The following is a 22,477-nucleotide window of genomic DNA, read 5'->3' on the forward strand; positions in this document are numbered from 1 at the left end:
GACGTTCTTTCTGAAAGTGGACTGAAGACCAAGAAGTATCAGTTATAGACAATTCAATATACAATCTATCACTTAAATGTTTTTTCTATTTCCGAAAAACCTGCACCGAGGGGGAAGGCTTACGACCACTGCTGCAGATAGCAAGTTAAACAAACATTCAATGCTTGAGTTTTAAAGTTCCTCACTATGTTTTTTTATCAAGGACATCTTCTGTGGCTTATATAATGCTTTTGTACATCTGTCCTTTAGTAAATAGTATATATCCTGCCCCTATTATTAGAATTCTGCATAATTCATGTATGGCCCGAGATGATATCTGATAAACTTTTTGAATTATGAGAATAAGAGAAAAACAAACTTTTCTCCTTATCTAGACCTGATCTTGGGATAAATGCAACTGATTAGAAGTCTCATACCTATAATGTCAACAGAATGCATCTCCTAGTGATCAGCATACCTACTGAGGAACATGACCTCACATCTGTAATTCAAAAGACGTCAAATAAATTTTATATCTAGCATGTGTTGATTCTTTGTATGAGTAATAAATTCCAAGTACACTATAATTGACTCTAACAAATAATTAACCATGTACTGGTCAAAAATTTCACTGAAGAAGTATTCCAATCATGAAAATCTATATACATCAAAATTGTATCAGTTTATGTCTCTCTAAAATGTAATGGATTAAAAAAACAAGAAAAAAAACCATATGATTATTCTGTGACTTTTTCTCAGGTTGTGTTGATCAATAAATAATAATTTGAAGAGAAAGTGCAAATACAGTATTTAAATTCAGGATCAATTTTTAAAAATATTTTAAAATATACATTAATCATAATTACTTTTATGTCATGCTGAATTTTCAGCTAATATAAATATTTGATTGATTGTTTTAAGAGACAGGGTCTCACTATGTTACCCAGGCTAGAGTGCAGTAGCTATTCACTGACTCAGTCATCACACACTACAGTCTCAAACTCCTGAACAGGGGCTAGGCGTGGTGGCTCATGCCTGTAATCCCAGCACTTTGGGAGGCCGACGCAGTTGGATCACTTGAGCCTAGGAGTTTGAGATCAGCCTGAACAATATGGCAAAACCATGTCTCTACAAAAAGCATACAAAAAATTATCTGGGCATGGTGGCATGTGCCTGTAGTCCTAGCTACTCCGGAGGCTGAGGTGGAAGTATCACCTGAGCCTGCGAGGTCAAGGCTGCGGTGAGCTGTGATTGCGCCACTGCACTCTAACTTGAGTGACAGAGTGACAGGCTATCTCAAAAAAAAAAAAAAAAAAAAAACCCCTCCTGGGCTCAAGTGATCCTCCCACCTCAGCCTCCCAAGGGACAACCATGCTCAGCTTAAATATGTACTTTAAAATCAATTTCCACATATAAACATTTTACGCATTTATAAACAGATAAATCAGACTTTGTGTCTAAAAGAAAGAACTGTATTTACATACCACAGGATTATACTGCAAGACTAAAAACAACCTAAATATCCAAAAGGAATAGTTTCATATCAAGTCTAAAATATAATATACATTCTTAAAATTATCATTATGAAAAACATTTGTATGATTTTAAGAACACAAAATATAATTATTATACATGATGTCAAATAATGCATATTTTTATGCAGGTATATTCTATACCTGTATAAAAAGTACATACATGTGAGGCCAGGCATGGTGGCGCATGCCTGTAATCCCAGCACTTTGGGAGCCCAAGGTGGGCAGATCACTTGAGGTCAGGAGTTCAAAGTCAGCCTGGCCAACATGGCAAAACCCCGTCTCTACTAAAAATACAAATTAGCTAGGCATGGTGGCAGGTGCCTGTAATCCCAGCTATTCAGGAGGCTAAGGCAAGATAATCACCTGAACCCAGGAGGCAGAGGTTGCAGTGAGCCAAGATCGCACCACTGCACTCCAGCCCGGGCATACAAAAAAATAAATAAATAAAAATAAATATATACACACACACACACACACACACACATATATATATACATATACACACACACACGTGAACCAGGACTGAAAGGGAACAAGTTAAAATAGCAGAATATGTGACTAGACTTTTAAGTGACTTTATCTCCTTTTTCAATTATCATTAATAAATTGCTTAAATATTTATATGAGTTTCAAAGTAAACATTTACTACCAATTTATGGACTGTTAATTTCCCCAATGTTGGAATGGTATATATAGGGCCATGGGCATCAGTGGAGCCAGCAGATATTTTAAACCAGAATTTAGAGTTGGTTTTTAAGTGTATGCACCTTCTCAAGTCTTGAAGATTGAAGTTGGAATCAAACTCCCTTGAATGTAAGAAAGTTTGCATTTGGGGAAAACTATGCAGATCAAACATCTGCAAAATAAAGTTCTCTCTGATAGTAGAGTGCTTTCTAATGAATGAATTTAAAGATATACATCCAAGTGCATTTTGTGCTCCAGAGTATCTTAAATACTTACCTTCATCTGCCCTATTAATTTCATGTTCAGGAAGCCTGGAGCTGCTGGGTCTGGAAGGTGAACCCACAGATGGCTGCAATGAAGGAAGTTCATCAACATCTCTCAAATTAGCAAGCATATCTTGGAGTTTTGACCTATTGGGCCCTAGCCAAAAAAAGTGGGGGGAGGGGGAGATAAAAAAGAAAAAAGAGAATTATCCAACTGCCCCAAAATGGTATCATAAGCCTTATTTTCCATCCGTCAATATTTACCTTTAAAAATATTCTACTAGATTAATAAGTATTTTCAAGTTTTCAAATTATTGTAAAAGTTTATTTCTTGAAAAGAATTATACTGTTTAAATTAAGCAAATGGGATAATATCACTATTTACATAAAAAAGAATGCTCATGTCCAGTTAGACCATGAAAAATATTCTTTAACCACTGAATATTGCTCTAAATGCAGCCAGATACAGATTGTGAGCCTACTGTGCACTGAATTAAACAATAACATCCTTGTTTGTTTAAATTTAGTTGCATTAATTGCCTTACATCCTGAAGCTATGGTACCCGAGGTGAAGTCTCATGCCCTACTGATTACTTACCTGAACTTTGATTCTTCATTCTCCCACATCCCTGTTTTGACTGTTTTATATAGGATAGAGGCTGAAACAGATCTTCAGTAGTTTTTCCTGTTATAAGTTTAATTAAGAATGGGAAAATCTTACCCAAAGTCTGTTACGGTTTTTTCCTATACCAGCAAAGAATATAACTATTTTTAAGCAATTTAAACTAATGCCTAGAAATGTATTTCAAGATGGTACGATTGGAGTACATGATTTGACTGGAAATATCTCTACTAGACCACATTGAAAAGACTCAAACTTTTCCAATGAGTACTAGTTCAATTAAAAAAAAAAAACTACTTCATGATGGTTTATAAGTCAATGCTTTATATCAATTCAAAGCATGGCTTCAGTTCTATTTTTATCCTAAGTCTTTACTTGTTCCCAGACTGCTATTTTTATCAAGATAACATGAACTGAAGACATTAAATAAAATGTGCTAAAATGTGTAGTCCCTCTCTCTTCAATGAAAGATGTTAAAATTTCTCCCTTATAGTGTCATTCTTCTTCACCATACTAAAAAAACCATATGCTAGATGTCTGAACACACTGTAATCTCCCGATTTAAGAAATCCAATTGTTTCTATTAGTAGGAATATTGTTCCAGTCAAATGGTGCAGTTTCAGTTAAGTGCTAAATTCCAACTACAGCAATGCCTTGGTATTTGACAAGAACTGAATAATCAATGGAAAAGTAGATGGATTGTGCATAAGTCCTGGTTACCTTTCCAACTAAAAGATCTTTTATATTTCAAGATATTCATTTTTGTAGCATAATGACCTAAAGAAATATATCAACATTAAGTTAATCTGGAAATTATTTCTCACATATGATATCCAAATTTTCCTCAAAATTTCAGTTTAACTGGTTTTTTGACATGACTCAAAAGCCATGACAAATCATCTCCCTATGCTTGTTAAGATTAAATTGTCTATCAGTAAGTATATTTGGCTAAAAGGTATGAAACGTGCTTATGTTTTAATATCAATCTTTCTCATTCTGATTTTAATCTATATTGAGATAGCATTAAACAACATCATCGCTCATTATGTAATGGTTGATACTACGTTTTAACATCAATAACACTGACTTTTTATCAAATCAAGCTAAACACTTGTAAATTCTAAAATATTTTAAATAAAAGTTTAAATGCTTTTAAGTAATGTTTTAAGTTTAAAAGAATGTCCTAACAGGAATGATGGTCTTTAATAAGCTTTAGCATCACTACAGAGAGAGAAAAAGAAAAAGCACATCTTTCCAGTGTTTTGCAACGTTAAAATACATTTCTCACTAAGTTAGATTTTAATCTCACTTTATACTACCTAAATATTTCAAATAATCAAATTCCTATTGCCATAAAAGGGAGGCCCATATTATCAGTGAGGGTAGAAACACAAGGAGGTAGTTTAGCCTTGTTCCCCTAAGATGACTTAAGACTGTTTTCAGGAATGGTTTGCAAGTTTTTGTATTTCCATTTTGCATTCTTAACTAGATTCATTGCTAAATAATTTGCATAACGAAATAATTAAACATATATGATTCACAGGGCTAGAAATTTCCTTCTGGCTTTTGTTTTTGATGCGGCACATATTTTATTAAAAAGGAAAAAAGGTAATTGGTAATAATGTTATAAATAAAACTGATCAAAAATGTTTAAATAGAAAATAAATATTTTTAGAAGTTATATATTTGACTCTGTGCCCTGTATAGCATATAGTGCTATGAGTAAATGAACTGCATGTTATGAATACATAGAACATTCAGGGGTAGAAATTAACTTTCTTTCTGTCACCAATGTCTAAAATTATAAGCAATAATTTTGGTGGATTGCCAGAGGTTCACACTAAATGAGTTATAAATTGTTACTTAAAAAAAAAAAACAAAAAACACTGTTAATACAAGCACAGGTACTTTTAAAAACCAAGTTATCACTGTGTTTGAATACACAGCGCAATACTCATGAGGCTCTGGATTTATTATTGGGATACAGTATACATGATTCCATAAGTACATGTGGGTTGTTTTCTTTTAAGTTCATAATTAAATAGCTAATCATTTAATTTCAACCCCTGAGAGCAGGTGAAAAGGAAAGAGGTCAGGAGCAGAAATGAAAAAGAGTAAGTAGTTTTAGGAAAACATTGAAAAAAAACACTGGGGGATGTAAAGAGGCAAGATTTATGATTTACAGATACAATGTTTTCCACTTACTCTTCACCCCCTTTTTCCCCTTTCTCTCCTTTTTGTATTGTTCCTTGAGTTTGGTAATTACTCCCTGGTCCACATTCCAGGCTTCAGGCATGAGACACTGGTCTTCCTTTTCTAAACAGAGTGAAACAAATGAAACAGTCTTTTTCAATAAAATATTGAACACTCTGAGTCAATATGTCTGAATGACATAACAACCATTTTCTTTATAGTATCCACTAACTTAAAAAAAGGCATTGTTTATTCATTATATATATATATAAGTCACACAAAAATATATAATCACTAAGAATAAATGATCAATGTGATTTCCTAGAATAGTAAGTTTCTCTTGAAAGACACACACACACACACACACACACACACCTGGAAGATTTTAGTGATTTTTAGTAAATTAAGCCCAAACACTTTACAATCAAGAACTTCTTGGCCAGGCACGGTGGCTCATGCCTGTAATTCCAGCACTTTAGGAGGCCGAGGCAGGTGGATCACATGAGGTCAGGAGTTCGAGACCAGCCTGACCAAATGGTGAAACAACATTTCTATTAAAAAAAATACAAAATTAGCCGGGCATGGTACCTCATGCCTGTAATCCCAGCTACTTGGGAGGCTGAGGCAGGAGACTCTCCTGAACCCAGGAGGCGGAGGTTGCAATGAGCCCAGATTGTGCCACCACACTCCCGCCTGGGCAACAAGAGCAAAACTCTGTCTCAAAAAACAAACAAACAAAAACAGAAGTTCTCGTTTTCAGAATTCCACTAGGACTAACATAAAAAGACACTTTGTATTAATTTATGTGATGAGAGAAAATTATTATTTAGAGATTGTACAAAATAAACTCTAATGATCTTTTAAAGAATTTGATATTTTTGCCATGTGTTCATCAATAAGTGATAATTGCCGGGCGCGGTGGTTCACGCCTGTAATCCCAGTACTTTGGGAGGCCAAGGTGGGCGGATCACGAGGTCAGGAGATCGAGACCATCCTGGCTAACACAGTGAAACCCCGTCTCTACTAAAAATACAAAAAATTGGCTGGGTGAGGTGGCAGGCGCCTGTAGTCCCAGCTACTCAGGAGGCTGAGGCAGGAGAATGGCGTGAACCCGGGAGGCAGAGCTTGCAGTGAGCCGAGATGGCACCACTGCACTCCAGCCTGGGCAACAGAGCGAGACTCCATCTCAAAAAAAAAGAAAAAAGAAAAAAAAAGTGATAATTTTTATTTTACAGGCTTAATACATAGCATTTGTTAAAACGTATTAATCAACCTTCATTTAAAATTTACAATTTAAGTAATGTTAAGTTTATACATTCTTAAAACAGGAAACAGCTTCTAGCAGTAAAGAAAATCAATAATCAATTGTCACTATTTCAAGAGAAGAAAATTTAAAGAATGTTATATATTTATATTTACTATAAAACAACATAAATACTATATAATGCTATGTAAATGTTAACTCAGAATGCTAGCTTGAACCCAAGACTGATATCTCCAACTGCTCATTCTACATTCCCATTAGGAAGTCTAACAGATACCTCAAAGCAAACATACAAAACCAAACACCCAACCTCTCTCCCCATCCAATCTGTTCCATCCAAAGGGTTCCCCACCTTATTTGATGACAACTCTATATGTGCACTTGCTCAGAGCAATACCCATTCTTTCCCACACCACATTAAATATATCAGGAAAAACTATTTTCTCTACAAATTTCAGAATCTGGCTTCTCAGCACATCTACTACTTCTCTGACCACTATGATCTCTTGCTAGGATTACTGCAATAATTGCTTCCCCTCCCCCAAGTCTATTATCAACACTAGTTTCCCTGTGTAGTTTATTCTCAACGTAGCAGCCAGTGATGGTTTAAAATAAAATATCATGTCACCCTTCTTGCTCAAATCCCTCCCATGGCTCCCCATCTCACCACTGGTCTACATGGCCCAAGATAATCTGCTCATTTCTTACTACATTCTCCCTAGAATCACTCTGCTGTAGCCACTCTGGCTCCCTTAAATTTCTCAGGCATGCTGGGGATGCTGCTATCTTAGGGCATTTGTGCTGGCTTTCTTCTTCCTGAACACTTCTTCCCCAGATGGCCAATCCCCTTATCATGTCTTTTACTCAGTTGTTACCTTCTCAATGGGGCTTACCATGGCCACTATATTTTATGGGTTTTTAACTTAAATATATATATACACACATATTTATTTGTTTATTTTTGAGGCAGGATCTCATTCTATCAAACCAGCTGGAGTGCACTGTCACAATCTCAACTCACCGCAGACTTGATCTCCTGCGCTCAAGCAATTCTCCCACCTCTGCCCCGCAAGTAGCTGGGACAACAGGTGTGTACCACCATGCCCTGCTAATTTTTTAAAAATTTTTTGTAGAGATGAAGTATCGCTACGTTGCCCAGGCTGGTCTCAAACTCCTGGGCTCAAGCAATCTTCCCACCTCAGCCTCCCAAAGTGCTGGGATTACAGGCATGAGCCACCGCACCCAGCCAACCACTCTATTTTGAATTGTAAACTGCCCTCTCTACCTTACACTGACCCGAGCTCTCCCTATCTCCCTTACTCTGTACTTTTTCTACTTTCCATAGCATTTATCACCTTCTGACATACTATATCCTCTTAGAGGAATGTAAGCACCAGAAGAATAAGGATCTTCACCTAGAAAACTTGGCAAATAGAAAGCACTTGATCAGTATTTGTTGAATGAATGATCGGAGTAAACCAAAGTGAATAATAATAAACAGAAATCTGTTTCTAACAATTTGAGTTTCAATCCAGTTTAGATAACTGTTTCCTGGGCCTCTGAATATAATACTATTAAAAATCACTTTAAACAACACTTTTATACACTTAACTATAATCTATCTTTATCTTCCCAGAAAGACGTAACAATTAAAAATGTTAATTTTCATCAATCAAGTCTTAATAATAAATTAAACTAGATGGCTTTTGGGTCCCCAGAATGTCTTCAGGTTTCTGAAGTTAAAATGTAGCCTTATAATCTTACTAGATTCATAAGAACAATAATAATCATGGAAGATGTACGGTAAAATCTTTTTGCTTGCGAGAATCTAACCAGATTCTGAACCTAAGCATATTCCCTTTTTTTTTTGGTGGAGCGGGGAGGGAGTACAGTAGGAGAGAGATGGAGCGAACCCTTAAAATGGTTTAAATGTTCACTCAATTAGACAAGTTTTGCAATCTAGTTTTGTTAATTTGTTAGAAGTGAACCCTTTGAATCTGAATTATAAAATTCTAAAACACACAAGTCAAACGACTGGTAAAGAAACCTCCAGTAAACTGAAACATTCCATTTACTCATGCTCACTAACACAACTATCCAGCACACTACTAAAGAATGAGAAAACTCAATTGTGAGAACAGTCACGCATGTGACTCATATAGTAGGCTAAGTAAAATGTACACACATGTATCATATAATACACTGAGCTATGACTCATACATTAAAGTAAAGGAAGTTACACAAGGAACAGTGCAGCTGTCCTAGGGAAAAACCAACCTCCGGTACCCTTGCGATATGATTCACAATTAAAATGACCAACTATATCTATGCAGATGTGTGATACCTCAGAGAAAGACCTCAGTGTAGCACGGCAGATGCAGCTATGTTGGTGGACTTGCCTAAAATATGAGTAACTTGATACACAAGCTCAGTAGGGAATAAGACAGAATAGAGGCCTGTTTCACTTTAACTTCCCTTTGGTTTCCAGACCTCTTTTCTTGAAAGAAAAGCCAGTCACTAGATAGCCACTGTATTCTTCAATGACTAAATAAGTATCTTAGATAATTTCTTCAATTATTTGCTACAAAAAAAGGAAAAGAAATGCCATTGGTACCATGACACAGTCCCTGAAGGTAATGGAAAATTTACATGGTTTAAGGAAAAGTAAAGGTATATGAAAAATTTATTGTGTGCTATGGTTATAAAGTTACTATTGTCAATATTATCACTGCACAAGAAAACTTTTTTTTTTTTTGAGACAGAGTCTCAGTCTGTTGCCCAGGCTGGAGTGCAATGGTGCAATCTCGGCTCATTGCAACCTCTGCCTCCCAGGTTCAAGTGATTCTCCTGCCTCAGCCTCCCAAGTAGCTGGGATTTCAGGCACCCGCCACAATGCCCAACTAATTTTTGTATTTTTAGTAGAGACGGTGTTTCACCAGGTTGGCCAGGCTGGTCTCGAACTCCTGACCTTAGGTGATCCACCCACCTTGGCCTCCCACAGCGCTGGGATTACAGGTGTGAGCCACTGTGCCCGGCCCAGAAAACTATTTTTTAATGATTCTGGGGCAAATGAACCTACCAATCATCCTAGAAAGTAATTTTCAGCTGGACTTACAAATACAATCAGTTTCTTGCTCTCATAGGAAGCTCCAATATAAAAGCAAAATAATACACTAGAAGTGACTATCCCTTACCCGAAATGCTTGGGACTAGAAGTATTTCGGATTTCAAATTATTTTGGATTTTGGAATATTTGTATTATACTGGTTCAGCACCCCCTAATCCAAAAATCCAAAATCCAAAATGCTCCAATGCATATTTTCTTTAAGTATCATGTTAGTGCTCAACAAGTTTCAGAATTTGGAGCATTTCAGGTTTCAAATTTCACATCAGGGATAGACAGTCAACCTTACTTAAGTAACTTACTTAACACCTCAACAAAAAGAGTCATTAAAAGATTCAACAAATGGGCCAGGCCTGGTGGCTCATGCTTGTAATCCCTAGCTTTGGGAGGCCGAGGCAGGCGGATCACTTGAAGTCAGGAGTTCGAGACCAGCCTGACCAACATAGTGAAACACCGTCTCCACTAAAATACAAAAAATACCCAGGCGTGGTGGCAGGCACCTGTAATCTCAGCTACTCCAGAGGCTGAGGCAGGGGAACTGCTTAAACCCAGGAGGCAGAGATTGCAGTGAGCCAAGATCGTGCCACTGCACTCCAGCCTGGGCGACAGAGTGAGACTCTGTCAAAAAAAAAAAAACAAACAAACCAAAAAAAAGATTCAACAAATGCCCTTGTTATAATGGTTTGTGATAACTAAGGGGGAAGGGGTTGAAGTCTACCCTGAATGCAAGGCAGAAAAATTAGCAACATAACAAAATATCTCTTCTAGACCTTGTGCTACTGGGATTGTTCAATATTTACAGAGGAAGAACATCTCCTTGAGGCAAACACAAATCAATTTTATTGTATAATGTCTCAGATGGAAAAAAGGTTACAAAAAATCTATTTTAGTTTGTTAAAAACATTAGGAAACCTTTTCCTTGAACTTACCTAACAGAGTTTTCTTATCAGACACTACATATAAAAACTAAGCAATTGTGAAGGAGGAACAATTTCAACAAAATTTTTAAATGAATGAGAGAAGGAAAAGATATCTTACTTTTTTTCATTTTGGCTTTAGAATTCTTTCATTTTTCCTTCAGAGAAGAAATATACCAAAAAAACAGGGATTTAATTAGTATTTCTAATGTGTATAACTAAAAATGTAAGAAATAGTTCTTCATTTTAAGCAAAACATACTAAGTAACAGTTGGACAGAAGTAATACCTATATTCTAGTCTTATAGCCTGTGTTCTAGTTCTTAAAAGTATATTAGAATCTGTATTTATCCCAAGTAAATTAACATAGACAGAAAACCAAATACTCACTTACAATTCGGAGCTAAACAGTAGGTACTCATGGACATAAAGAAAGCAACAAAGACACTGGGGACTACTAGACGCGGGAGGCAGGAAGGGTAGTAAAGGCTGAAAAACCAACTGGTAAGTAAGGGTACTATGCTCAGTACATGGATCAGTACATATCATTCATATCCTAAACTGCATCATCACTCAATATAACTAACTGTATCATCACACAATATAACCAAGTAACAAACCTGCAAATGTACTCCCAAAACTAAAATAAAAGTTGAAAAAGAAAAAAACAAACAAAAAACCAAAAAAATACTATTTATAAACAGGGTAATCTGTATAGTTTGGGACTTATATCTTTTTTATTGAGGAGACCACTCGATATTGAAAAGATAACAATTGGCTGCAAATTATTTACATATATGGGAAACTGAAATCAATCTTCAGTTATTCATGCAACATGAAGAAATGTTTTTGAAATTCACATGGAGAATTCAAGTTCAAACATCATGAAAGGTTGGACCCAAACCAACAGATCCCTATCCTCTTCTGGGAAGAACATAATATAAAACTTAACTTTAAAAAAGTAAATACAAGGCTGGGAGCAGTGGCTCATGCTTGTAATCCCAGCACCTTGGAAGGCTGAAGCGGGCAGATCACCTGATGTCAGGAATTTCAAGACCAGCCTGGCCAACATGGTGAAACCCTGCTTCTACTAAAAATACAAAAATTAGCCGGGCGTGGTGGCGCACACCTGTAGTCCCAGCTACTCAGGAGGCTGAGGCATGAGAATTGCTTGAACCCGGGAGGTGGAAGTTGCCGTAAGCTGGGATCATGCCACTGCACTCCAGCCTGGGTGACAGAGTGAGACTTGGTATCAGAGGGGAAAAAAAAAAAAAAAAGTAAACACACTGCTGAGCTTAGAAAGAAAAACAATGAAAAATGTCAGGTGCCAGTAATAAAGCATAAATACAGCCAGACCCTGCTGCTGCAACTCAGTGGGAGATCTGTCCTGGCTATAAGCCTTAATGCCTGTATAAAAAGTCAATATACAACTCTAAGTAAGATTTCTTTACATATGTTACAGACAATTAAAAATATAATTTCAATATAGCACTGCTTTGAATAGCAAAAAAACTGAAGAGTACTTTTAATGATCTATGCACAAAATTTTTACAGGAAAAATTAAACAACTTTTTTTTTTGAGACAGTCTCGCTCTCGCGCCCAGGCTGGAGTGCAGTGGTGCGCAACCTCCACTCACTGGAACCTCCACCTCCCAGGTTCAAGCCATTCTCCTGCCTCAGCTTCCCGAGTAGCTGGGACTACAGGCGTGTGCCACAACGCTCGGCTAATTTTTTTTGTATCTTTAGTAGAAACGGGTTTAACCATGTTAGTCAGGATAGTCTCGATCTCCTGACCTCGTGATCTGCCCACCTTGGCCTCCCGCAGTGCTGGGATTACAGGCGTGAGCCACTGCACCTGGCCAACAACTTTTTTAAGGTCATAAAAATGAATAAATATCCTATGGTGAAGAACAGTAAAAAAGAAAAGAAAAAATATCTATTTAATATAGCTGTTTAAATAAAAGTAGACGAAAAGTTCATAATGTGGTATATCTACATCTAAATAATAAATTCTATAAAACAATTTTATATCATGTTTGGAGCTACTTTTATCTTTATGGATGAAATATTAACTTAAAGGAACATCTATTTCAAATAAAAAAACATGGGTTCATCTTTTAAGAAAACTTAGTGGAAGTTTTTATATAAAGATAAACGAAAAATAATATCAAAACGATATATTACATTCTCCCAACAAATAAATACTTGCCCAAATATTAAGCCATTAAGGTCTTTTCAATCTAGCAAATGTTCTTAAATTTCAGTGGGTGAAAAGCAACACAAACCATAAATCTTATCCTAAATATCTTCATGAAAATTTAAATATAAACTTAAGAGTATTTGAATATTTGCAGATCACGAGGTCAGGAGTCTGAGACCAGCCTGGCAAACACAGTGAAACCCTGTCTCTAATAAAACTACAAAAAATTAGCTGGGGGTGGTGGTGGGCACCTGTAATCCCAGATGCTTGGGAGGCTGAGGTAGGAGAATTGCTTGAACCCTGGAAGCAGAGGTTGCAGTGAGCTGAGATCGCACCACTGCACCCAGCCCAGGAAACAGTGTGAGACTCTGTCTCAAAACAAACCAACCAACCAATCAACCAGAAAACATTTGGCTGGGCACAGTGGCTCAACCTGTCATCCTAGCACTTTGGGAGGCTGAGGTAGGAAGATCACTTGAGCCCAGGAGTTAGAGACTAGCCTGGGCAATATAGTGAAACCCATCTCTATTTTTTTATTAATAAATAAGTAAATAAATAAAAGCAATATTCATCGATAGTATCATTTAGTGTAACTTTCTCTTTTAGTTAAAATTCTCAAATATGGGCAAAAATATGTCATTCATTCATTCATTCATTCTGAGATGGGGTCTCACTATAACTCCCAGGCTGGTCTGGAACTCCTGGATTCAAGTTATCCTCCTGCTTCAGACTCGGGAGTCGCTGAGATTACAAGTATGAGCCACTGCGCCCAGTCTTATTTAAATTTAACATAAGTTGGAAAACTTTAATGTCAAAATTCCAACTCTCGGCCAGGCACAGTGGCTCACGCCTGTAATCCCAGTACTTTTGGGAGGCTGAGGCGGGCAGATCATCCAAGTTCAGGAGTTCAAGATCATCCTGGCCAAGGAGGCGAAGCCCAGTCTCTACTAAAAGTACAAAAATTAGCTGGGCTTGGTGGTGCATACCTGTAGTACCAGCTACTCGGGAGGCTGAGGCAGGAGAATCACTTGAACCTGGGAGGCAGAGGTTGCTGGGAGCCCAGATCGCGCCACTATACTCCAAACTGGGCAACAGAGCAAGACTCCGTCTCAAAAACACAAAAAAAATCCAACCATCTTCTCATTAATACTTTAGCATGTCTTAATTAAGTCTTCTATACAATCACATCTCTATGCCATTAATTTGTATTGAAATAAATATAATTTGACATTTAGCAAATCAATACATTCTAAAATCTCATTGTGAGGTGTCAGAAAATTGCAAACAACTTTTTGCAGATTCAAAACCAAAGACTCTTGTAAACTATTTCAAAACAGGGAAATGGAAATAAGGTAACCTTCCGTATGTCTGCCTCTCACCTTTCCCCTATGCCAAAGCACAATCCTGAAAAAGTAAATTACAATACCAAATTATAGCACGTAATCCTATTTCCTCTGTATAAGGACTCAGTGGCAGAAAAACGTAAGAAAAATTTTTCAGCCAAACATTAAAGAATGCTAAATAATGTTTAATTTCAAAATGTGTTAAATACAAATTAATTATTTTTCAAAAGGTTTAGTAAATTATTGTTGTCATGAACTGTCATGAACTGTGAAAGATTACTACGTTAGTCATATTTACCTTGTGGATATGTGAATACTATAGAAGTTACCTACCTATAAATGCAAAATATGCTCTACACTTTAAAAACAGAGAAAGCGGGCTGGGCGCAGTGGCTCACGCCTGTAATCCCAGCACTTTGGGAGGCCAAGGCAGGTGGATCATGAGGTCAGGAGATCGAGATCGAGGTTAACACGGTGAAACCCCGTCTCTACTAAAAATACAAAAAATTAGCCGGGCATGGTGGCAGGCGCCTGTAGTCCCAGCTACTGGGGAGGTTGAGGCAGAAGAATGGTGTGAACCCAGGAGGCAGAGCTTACAGTGAGCCGAGACCGTGCCACTGCACTCCAGCCTGGGAGACAGTGAGACTCCGTCTCAAAAATAAACAAACAAACAGAGAAACCGGCTGGGTGCGGTGGCTCACGCCTGTAATCCCAGCACTTTGGGAGGCTGAGGTGGGTGGATCACCGGAGGTTAGGAGTTTGAGACCAGCCTGGCCAAAATGGCGAAACCCCATCTCTACTAAAAAAACACAAAAATTTGCCAGGCATTGTGGCAGGCGCCCATAATCCCAGCTACTAGGGAGGCTGAAGCCGCCCCAGGAGGCAGAGGTTGCAGTGAGCCGAGATAGTGCCATTGCACTCCAGCCTAGGCAACAAAAGCAGAACTCCATCTCAAAAAGAAATAAATAAAAACAGAGAAATCAATTATCCATTCCTTTTCCTCGAAGCAAAAAATTTCCTAGTCCTCCCTTAACAAGTCTTAATGTAATCTAATTTGTAGATTTGTCAATTAAAGAGCAGGAGACCAACAGTTAATGTGCCAGAATAGCCAAGCAGAAAGAAAGATTTTGTCATTTACTTTTCCCCAACATATTTAGTTTTTTTGAAAACTAGTTTCCTAAACTCTTCATAAGAAAAATGTGTGCTCTTGTTTTAAGTGAGATGTATACGACACATAGTAAAAACACAACTTCAAAAACGAAGATGAAATATCCTTAAAATTTCGCTTTAGGGTTGAAAGAAAACCTTCAAAGTAGGAAGTTATATTAGGTCATCAGCAGAACTATACAGTGTAGCAGACAAAAAATTACAAGTGTGAAAATAACTTTATCCTTTTCTTTATGACACAGGGTCTTACTCCGTCACTCAGGCTGGCGTGGCTTGATCATGGCTCACTTCAACCTCCTCAGGCTCAAACGATCCTTGCACCTTGGCATCCCAAGCAGCTGGGACTACAGGCACACGCCACCATGCCCAGTTAATTTTTGTATTTTTTTGTAGAGATAGGGTTTTGCCATGTTGCCCAGCCTGGTCTCGAACGTCTTGACTCAAGCAATCCTCCCACCTTGGCCTCCCAAAGTCCTGGGATCACAGGTCTGAGCCACCCAGCCAACTTTATCAATTTTTTTAAAGAATAAAACATTCAAAGTTTAAAGTTCAACATAGTTAAGTTGGCCCCAAAGAAAAGCTCCAAGGAGGCTGAGAGTGGTGGCTCACATCTATAATTCCAACATTTTGGGAGACTAAGGCAGGAGGATCACTTAAACCCATTTTGAGACCAGCCTGGGTGACATGGCAAGACCTTGTCTCTACTAAAAACCAAAAACAGCTGCCAGGCGTAATAGTGCACGCCTGTGATCACTTGAGCCCAGGAGGTTGAAGCTGTAGTTTGTTGTATTCAAGCCGCTACGCTCCAGTCTGGGCATCAGAGTGACACTTTGTCTCAAAAAAAAAAAAAGCTCCAAGGAAAACGAAGTACACAGAGTGTAAACTAATTAAGTAATGAAATTCTTCAATCCCAAGAGAAAATTTCTCTCAATTTCAATCTCTGTCTCTCTCTCTCACACAAATATACATACATCTGATGAAATGAATCACTTTTGTTTTGAAGGATTTATCATAATCCTACCTTAAGTTGATTCAATGACTTTCTTCAGAAAGTGTGCCACTGGGCCAGGCACACTGGCTCATGCCTGCAATCCTAGCACTTTGGGAGGTCGAGGCAGGTGGATCACCCCGAGGTCAGGAGTTCAAGATCAGCCTGGCCAACATGGCAAAACCCCGTCTCTACTAAAAATACAAAAATTAGCTGGGCATGGTCATGGGTGCCCATAATCCCAACTACTTGGGAGGCTGAGGTAGAAGAACAGATTGAACCTGGGAGGCGGAGGCTGCAGTGAGCCGAGATCGCCCCACTGTACTCTAGCCTGGGTAATAGAGCTAGACTCCATCTCAAAAACAAAAAGTGTACCTTTGTTCTGTTAAATAACTTGATAGTGATAACATCTCCATACTAGAATGATCTATGCTGTGGAAGTTTCCCCAAAATACTTGTTTTAACTCTTATTAGATGTTTAAAATATTCATTTTTTAGAACATTTTGAGAAGAAAACTTCTATGCTTTGTACAAACTGTCAAATCTTAAACTACAATGAATGACTGACTACACTTTTCTAACTTATACTTCTTTTTGCATGTAAGATGTCAGAAATGAGATCTCCAAAAATCCTCTAAAGTCTCATAATCAATTTCCACAAAAATCTAGATTTGCAAGTTCTACTGTCTAAACAGAAAACAGAATATTCTATTTAGTAATTCAAATTCTTTTTATACTGTATTTTTTCTTCTTTTTAAATGAGGTAGTTATACAATGTTCTTTAAACATACACACACAAACACCCTGGATAAAGGGTGCTAGTAGTAACAAGCTCACAGAATGTTCAATATTTCAACATTATAGTTAAGATATTGCCCTCCTGGTAAAATATAAATTTCTTTTATTTACTTAACATCTCTGGTTGGATCCAGTATGCTTCCTTACCCCAGTCTGTTCCATCGCCTGCACTTCTAGATTCATTGTCTCCTTCCTCTGATGTAACCAAGAAGTCAAACTCCTTTAGAGCTTCTTTTGTATCTCGATCTTCACTGCTGTCAGACAATGCTTTTTTCCTAACAATCTGATGAAAAAACATGCTAAATTAAATAAGAGATAGTTTCCCTTCACCACTGAATAAGAAAATTCAATTATTTTCTTCAGAAAGTGTACCTCTGTTGTGTTAAATAACTGTACGATCTAACTCAGTGAAAATCACATAGTTTTAAAAAAGATGTACATTATAAATTTTGAAGCAGTAATTTCGACTTTGTTCAACGGTATTACGGCTTGTTTTAAGTAAACCAATGGAACCACATACTGAAATATAAGACATGTATTGAAACAGCAGCTAGTTGATTTACAAGGTACTCTGTCAGGTTCCCATAATTATTTCTACTGTCCCAACCTTGCATCAGTTTTCTCTAGTAGCTCTCCGTGTATTTAATTTTTTCCCTAAAATGTTGATTTTTCAGAGTGCATCTAACTTAGATTTAACACCAAATTGGTAAAGGCTGTTGTGTTTCATTTTTCTATATTTAGAAATAACTCTGGAATCATAAATCCAGTTGAAGGGCTAAAACTTAAGCTTAATATATGCAGAGGCAATTTTTGAGATCTACATGCCTAAGCTCTTTATGAATTATCTCCTTCTCAATCACCTTTACCAACATGGGCATAAAGAAATTAGGATGCTAGGTTTGCATTTTCTTTGAATAAAATTTCAATATCTCAGTTTCTCTAGACTTCAGCTTCTTCACTTCATGCAAAACAGAAATAGCATGATATGATCAAATGTTATCACTGGACTATTATGAGTGGCTTAAAAATATAAAAGTTTTACAGACAGACCAACAGGATAGACTAGAGAGTTCAGAAGTAGACCCCAAGACATGACAAACACGTAACTTGTATGGCCCTGTTCCCATGCTGATAATTGGTATCATTCATCAATCACAGCATTCATCATCAAAGACAAGATACAGCCTCAGAAATCCTTCTCAGCACAGCACTCCAAGAAACCACTACCAACAGAACAAAGGTGGCATCACAGATAAAACCTATCTGGCCTTAACTGTCCTGGTACTTATAAAAACTGGATAGGAGAAATCAAAGGAGTATTTAATGACGCTAGAATAATTTGTTTAACTATTTGGGATATTTTCCTAAAATCAAGAAATACTTCTATGCTTACAGCACCTCCCACTCTTAACATCTAGCAAATCTATCAGACAAACAAAAAAAGCAAGATCAGTGTGGCAGACTGGGACAGAAAACCCATGCTGAATGTGTATTCTTTTATAAATACAAACCATATTCTAATATTCTGTTCTAATTTTCCCTAGGTAGCCAGCCTAAGGTAGAAAGGTGTATCTGGGCCAAGCACGGTGGCTCATGCCTGTAATCCCAGCACTTTGGCAGGCCGAGACAGGTGGATCACAAGGTCAGGAAGTCGAGATCATCCTGGCTAACACAGTGAAAACCCCGTCTCTACTAAAAATATGAAAGAAAAAAATTAGCTGGGCGCGGTGGCGGGCGCCTGCAGTTCCAGCTACTTGGGAGGCTGAGGCAGGAGAATGGCGTGAACCCAAGAGGCGGAGCTTGCAGTGAGCTGAGATTGCACCACTGAGCTCCAGCCTGGTGACAGTGTGAGACTCCATCACAGAAAAAGAAAAAGAAAGGTGCATCTGAAGAGTTATGCCAACAGGACACCCCAATTCTCAGAGTTCCACATATAAATATATTGCCTAATCTAGCTTCTTTTACCCTAGAGGCTTAATGTCTCCTCTTCTAGACTCTGATGAGTTGCCAGCTGTAATTCAGAGGGACCATCTCTAATATCTTACAGACAGAGTCCTTGTTCTCACTGCCTGACAAAAAGACCAGGGAAAATCCATAAGAAGTATGTGAAACTTCAAATTGCAAGTCTGAATGTATTTTCAACATTAAATATGGTATTAAGTAACAAAAGCAACTCTTGGGGAAAAAAACCTGTTACTAGTCTCATCGCCTCAGTATAACCTTACAAAGAATAAAGATAAATGACGTATTTATTACTGTCATTGCAGATTACTATTTACTAAGTATCCTACTTTAAATAAATAAACCAAAGGTCCTCTGCTTTTAATGTTTAGGTATAGAAGAAAAATGAATTGTGTTTACCACTGGAGAACAGGATTAGAATAGGAAGGGGTAGAGTTTGTAATAATAAGCATATATTACTTTTCTTCCTGACATAGAAGGTTCCACTCCATCCACTTCTACCTTCAATCAGCTTATAAACCAATTTAAGAAATTAAGAGAAAACCAAAGACGTTATGGGTTACATAGGATGCCTAAGCAGATTAGAAAAATGAATAAACTGTCACTTCAAAAACCATTAGGAGGGCCATGACACAAAGGGACATGGGATTCTTTATACTGTGGCTAAAAAAATAGTTAATAGCTCTTAGTTCCATTCTTTTTCCTCCTAAAGTTCCTGAGTGTGGAGACTAAATGTTGCTGCAGAAGTTAGCCTTCAAACAGTTTGAAACTGATCACTTTTTACATGCATGTATAATCTCAAGGTTGTTATTACACTTAACTGGTGATGATGAGAATGCTGATAATAATGACGGCAAAGAAAAATAAGGGCCAAGTGCAGTGACTCACGCCTGTAATCCCTGCACTTTGGGAGGCCAACAAGGGTCGGCCTCATATGAGAAAGAAGAGCCTCATATCCTCTTCGTTCTCTTTGCCATCTTTGGAGTTTGTTCTTCAGGTTACATGTGGGATTATTTTCCACCTCTGCATCTTCTTCTTTTTCTTCATTATCTGCCTCTTCACCTTCTTTTACATTTCTTTCTTTCTTTCGTTCGTTCATTCTTTTTTTTTTTGAGACGGAACTTTTGCTCTTTTCACCCAGGCTGGAGTGCAGTGGCGCAATCTCGGCTCACCGCAACCTCCGCCTCCGCGATTCTCTTGCCTCAGCCTCCTGAGTAGCTGGGATTATAGGCGCATGTCACCATGCCCCACTAACTTTTTGTATTTTTAGTAGAGATGGGCTTCATCATGTTGGCCAGGATGGTCTTGAACTCCTGACCTTGTGATCCACCCGTCTCGGCCTCGCAAAGTGCCAGCATTACAGGCGTGAGCCCCTGAGCCCGGCCAAAACTAAAAAAATTTTTTAGTGCAGTGGTATGATCATGGTTCACTGCAACATCAAATTCCTGGGCTCAAGCGATCCTCCTTCCTCAGCCTCCTGTGCAGTTGGAAATACAGGTGTGTGCCATCACACATGGCTAATTAAAAAAAAATTTTTTTTTAGATATGGGGTCTTGCTATGTTGCTTAGGCTTATGTTGCCTGGCCTCAACTGATCTTTCCACTTCAGCCTCCTGAGTAGCTGGGATTACAGGCACAAGCCACTGCACCCAGCACAGAACTGCTATAATCTGCACTAATTAGAAGACAGTATATTTATTATGCTGCTTACTTAAAAAGATAACAGTCTGTGGTTTAGGAATTTCTGGTAAGATCATATGTAACAGTTTTAATAATTAGTTTATGAATGTTTTGAATATTTAAATTGATATTACTAACTTACAGAATCATATAGCATTATGATTCAAGGCATTATTTAATACTGAGCTATGAATAAAGTATTTTGATGGAAAAATAATATCTCAATGCCAGCATCCCATAGAAATCACAAGGGGCTACACAATTTCCAGATGATCAAGACACAGAAAAAGTGTCACAGAAATTTAGGCTTTTCCTTTTACTATGGTAAATTGAGACATATGCTACTACTGCTTGTTTGGATAAGAAAAATTGGAAGTTACTATTTGAAGTTCAAATAATTTCCATGGCAGGGCTTTATCAGTAGAATACTACTGAATAGTGGTGAGGGAAAACAACAATCTGGCAGTAATAATTTGAGTCTCTGATGGCGCCCAAGAAACAGAAGGCATAAAACACAGACAGGTTACACTTAGAAAGCACTTTATACTTAAACAGATCATTTTCGCACATAGTGTCTCTTTGTTCCTCACAAAATCCTCCATGGTTAAAATGGCTATTTATAACAATCCTCATTTTACAAATGAAAAAACTAAGCCTGAAGCATTAAGAAACACAAATAGTGGCAAAACTGGAGCTTAAACCCAAGTCTTTATTTAGAGGTCCAATCTGCTGTATATTACTTTACTTTCCTCCTCTCTATTCATAAATTAATGTGAAAGAAAAAATGCAAACGTTTTCCTAGACAAAGCAAAACATGTCCTCATATCTTACTTAAAAAAGAAGGAAAAGGAGTAGGAGGAAGAAGGAAGAAGAGGGAGAAGGGAGAAGGCGAGAAAAGCGAAGAGAGAAGAAAAGGGGAAAGAGGGAAAAAGAGACGAAAATAGAGAAGGGAAGAGAAAGAAGTAGGTACTTAGAGATATCTCTCATTCCAAGAAACTGCCATGGGAAAGTCAATAAGCTTATAAACATCTGAACGAAACTTGAGAAGAATCCTAAACAATTTTGAAGAAATCTAATGGAAGAGTTCTGAAAGTCTACAGAATTTGTCTACCAAAACAATCCTGACGAGAGACAAAAACTGCATATATTAGAGCTGATGCTAGTCGCCATCAGGCACCATGATGTGTCTGTCAATTCTATTCTCTTATAACAACCAATAACCCTGCATTGTTATAACACACAATATTTACTATATTCATCTGCCCCATAGAAAAGTTGTCCTGTTCAATGAATGAACAAAAAGTCAAAAATGAGGAATTTCAAGAGAAAGCTACTATACTAAAAATATTCTTAACTTGAAATCAATATTACAAAACCTCATAAATGTCTCTGAATTCATGAAAAAGAAAAAGCTAGGGGTTAAGATTAAAGAACATGGATTCTTTTATGCATTATACAGTATGTATCATAGTCCCTAAAAATATTTATATCGTATGAGTTATCTAACTCACTGTTGAAGTATCAATGACGCTTTTCTCTCTTCCATCAAGGTCATCATCTTCATCTTCATCACTGAAATCTGCAGCTGCACTTTCAAGGAATTTGAAATTATCCAGCACGGAGGCAGAATCTGTTAACTCTGATTTTCTGGTGTAAAACATGTACATACTGCTTAGTTAATCTTTTTAACTTCGACAAAAGAATTAACCCATGATATGTTGCATTAACTTCTGTTTATATGGTAACTATAAATCCCAAAT

The 22,477-nt window shown here is 37.4% G+C and overlaps 1 protein-coding gene across 1 annotated transcript in view; it reads right to left on the reverse strand.

The window, feature by feature from the left end:
* STRN (striatin) overlaps nt 1-22,477 on the reverse strand; it is a 133,788-nt gene that overhangs the window by 46,251 nt on the left and 65,060 nt on the right. The window contains exons 6-9 of the mRNA XM_007970954.3: nt 22,229-22,364; nt 17,224-17,359; nt 5,289-5,399; nt 2,475-2,618 (exon numbers count right to left, since the gene is read on the reverse strand). Of these exons, the coding sequence (XP_007969145.1) occupies nt 2,475-2,618; nt 5,289-5,399; nt 17,224-17,359; nt 22,229-22,364 (527 nt within the window). The remainder of the gene's footprint in view (nt 1-2,474; nt 2,619-5,288; nt 5,400-17,223; nt 17,360-22,228; nt 22,365-22,477) is intronic.

Source organism: Chlorocebus sabaeus, chromosome 14 (genome assembly GCF_047675955.1).
Source record: "Chlorocebus sabaeus isolate Y175 chromosome 14, mChlSab1.0.hap1, whole genome shotgun sequence".
In the NCBI taxonomy this organism is placed as follows: Eukaryota; Metazoa; Chordata; class Mammalia; order Primates; family Cercopithecidae; genus Chlorocebus; species Chlorocebus sabaeus.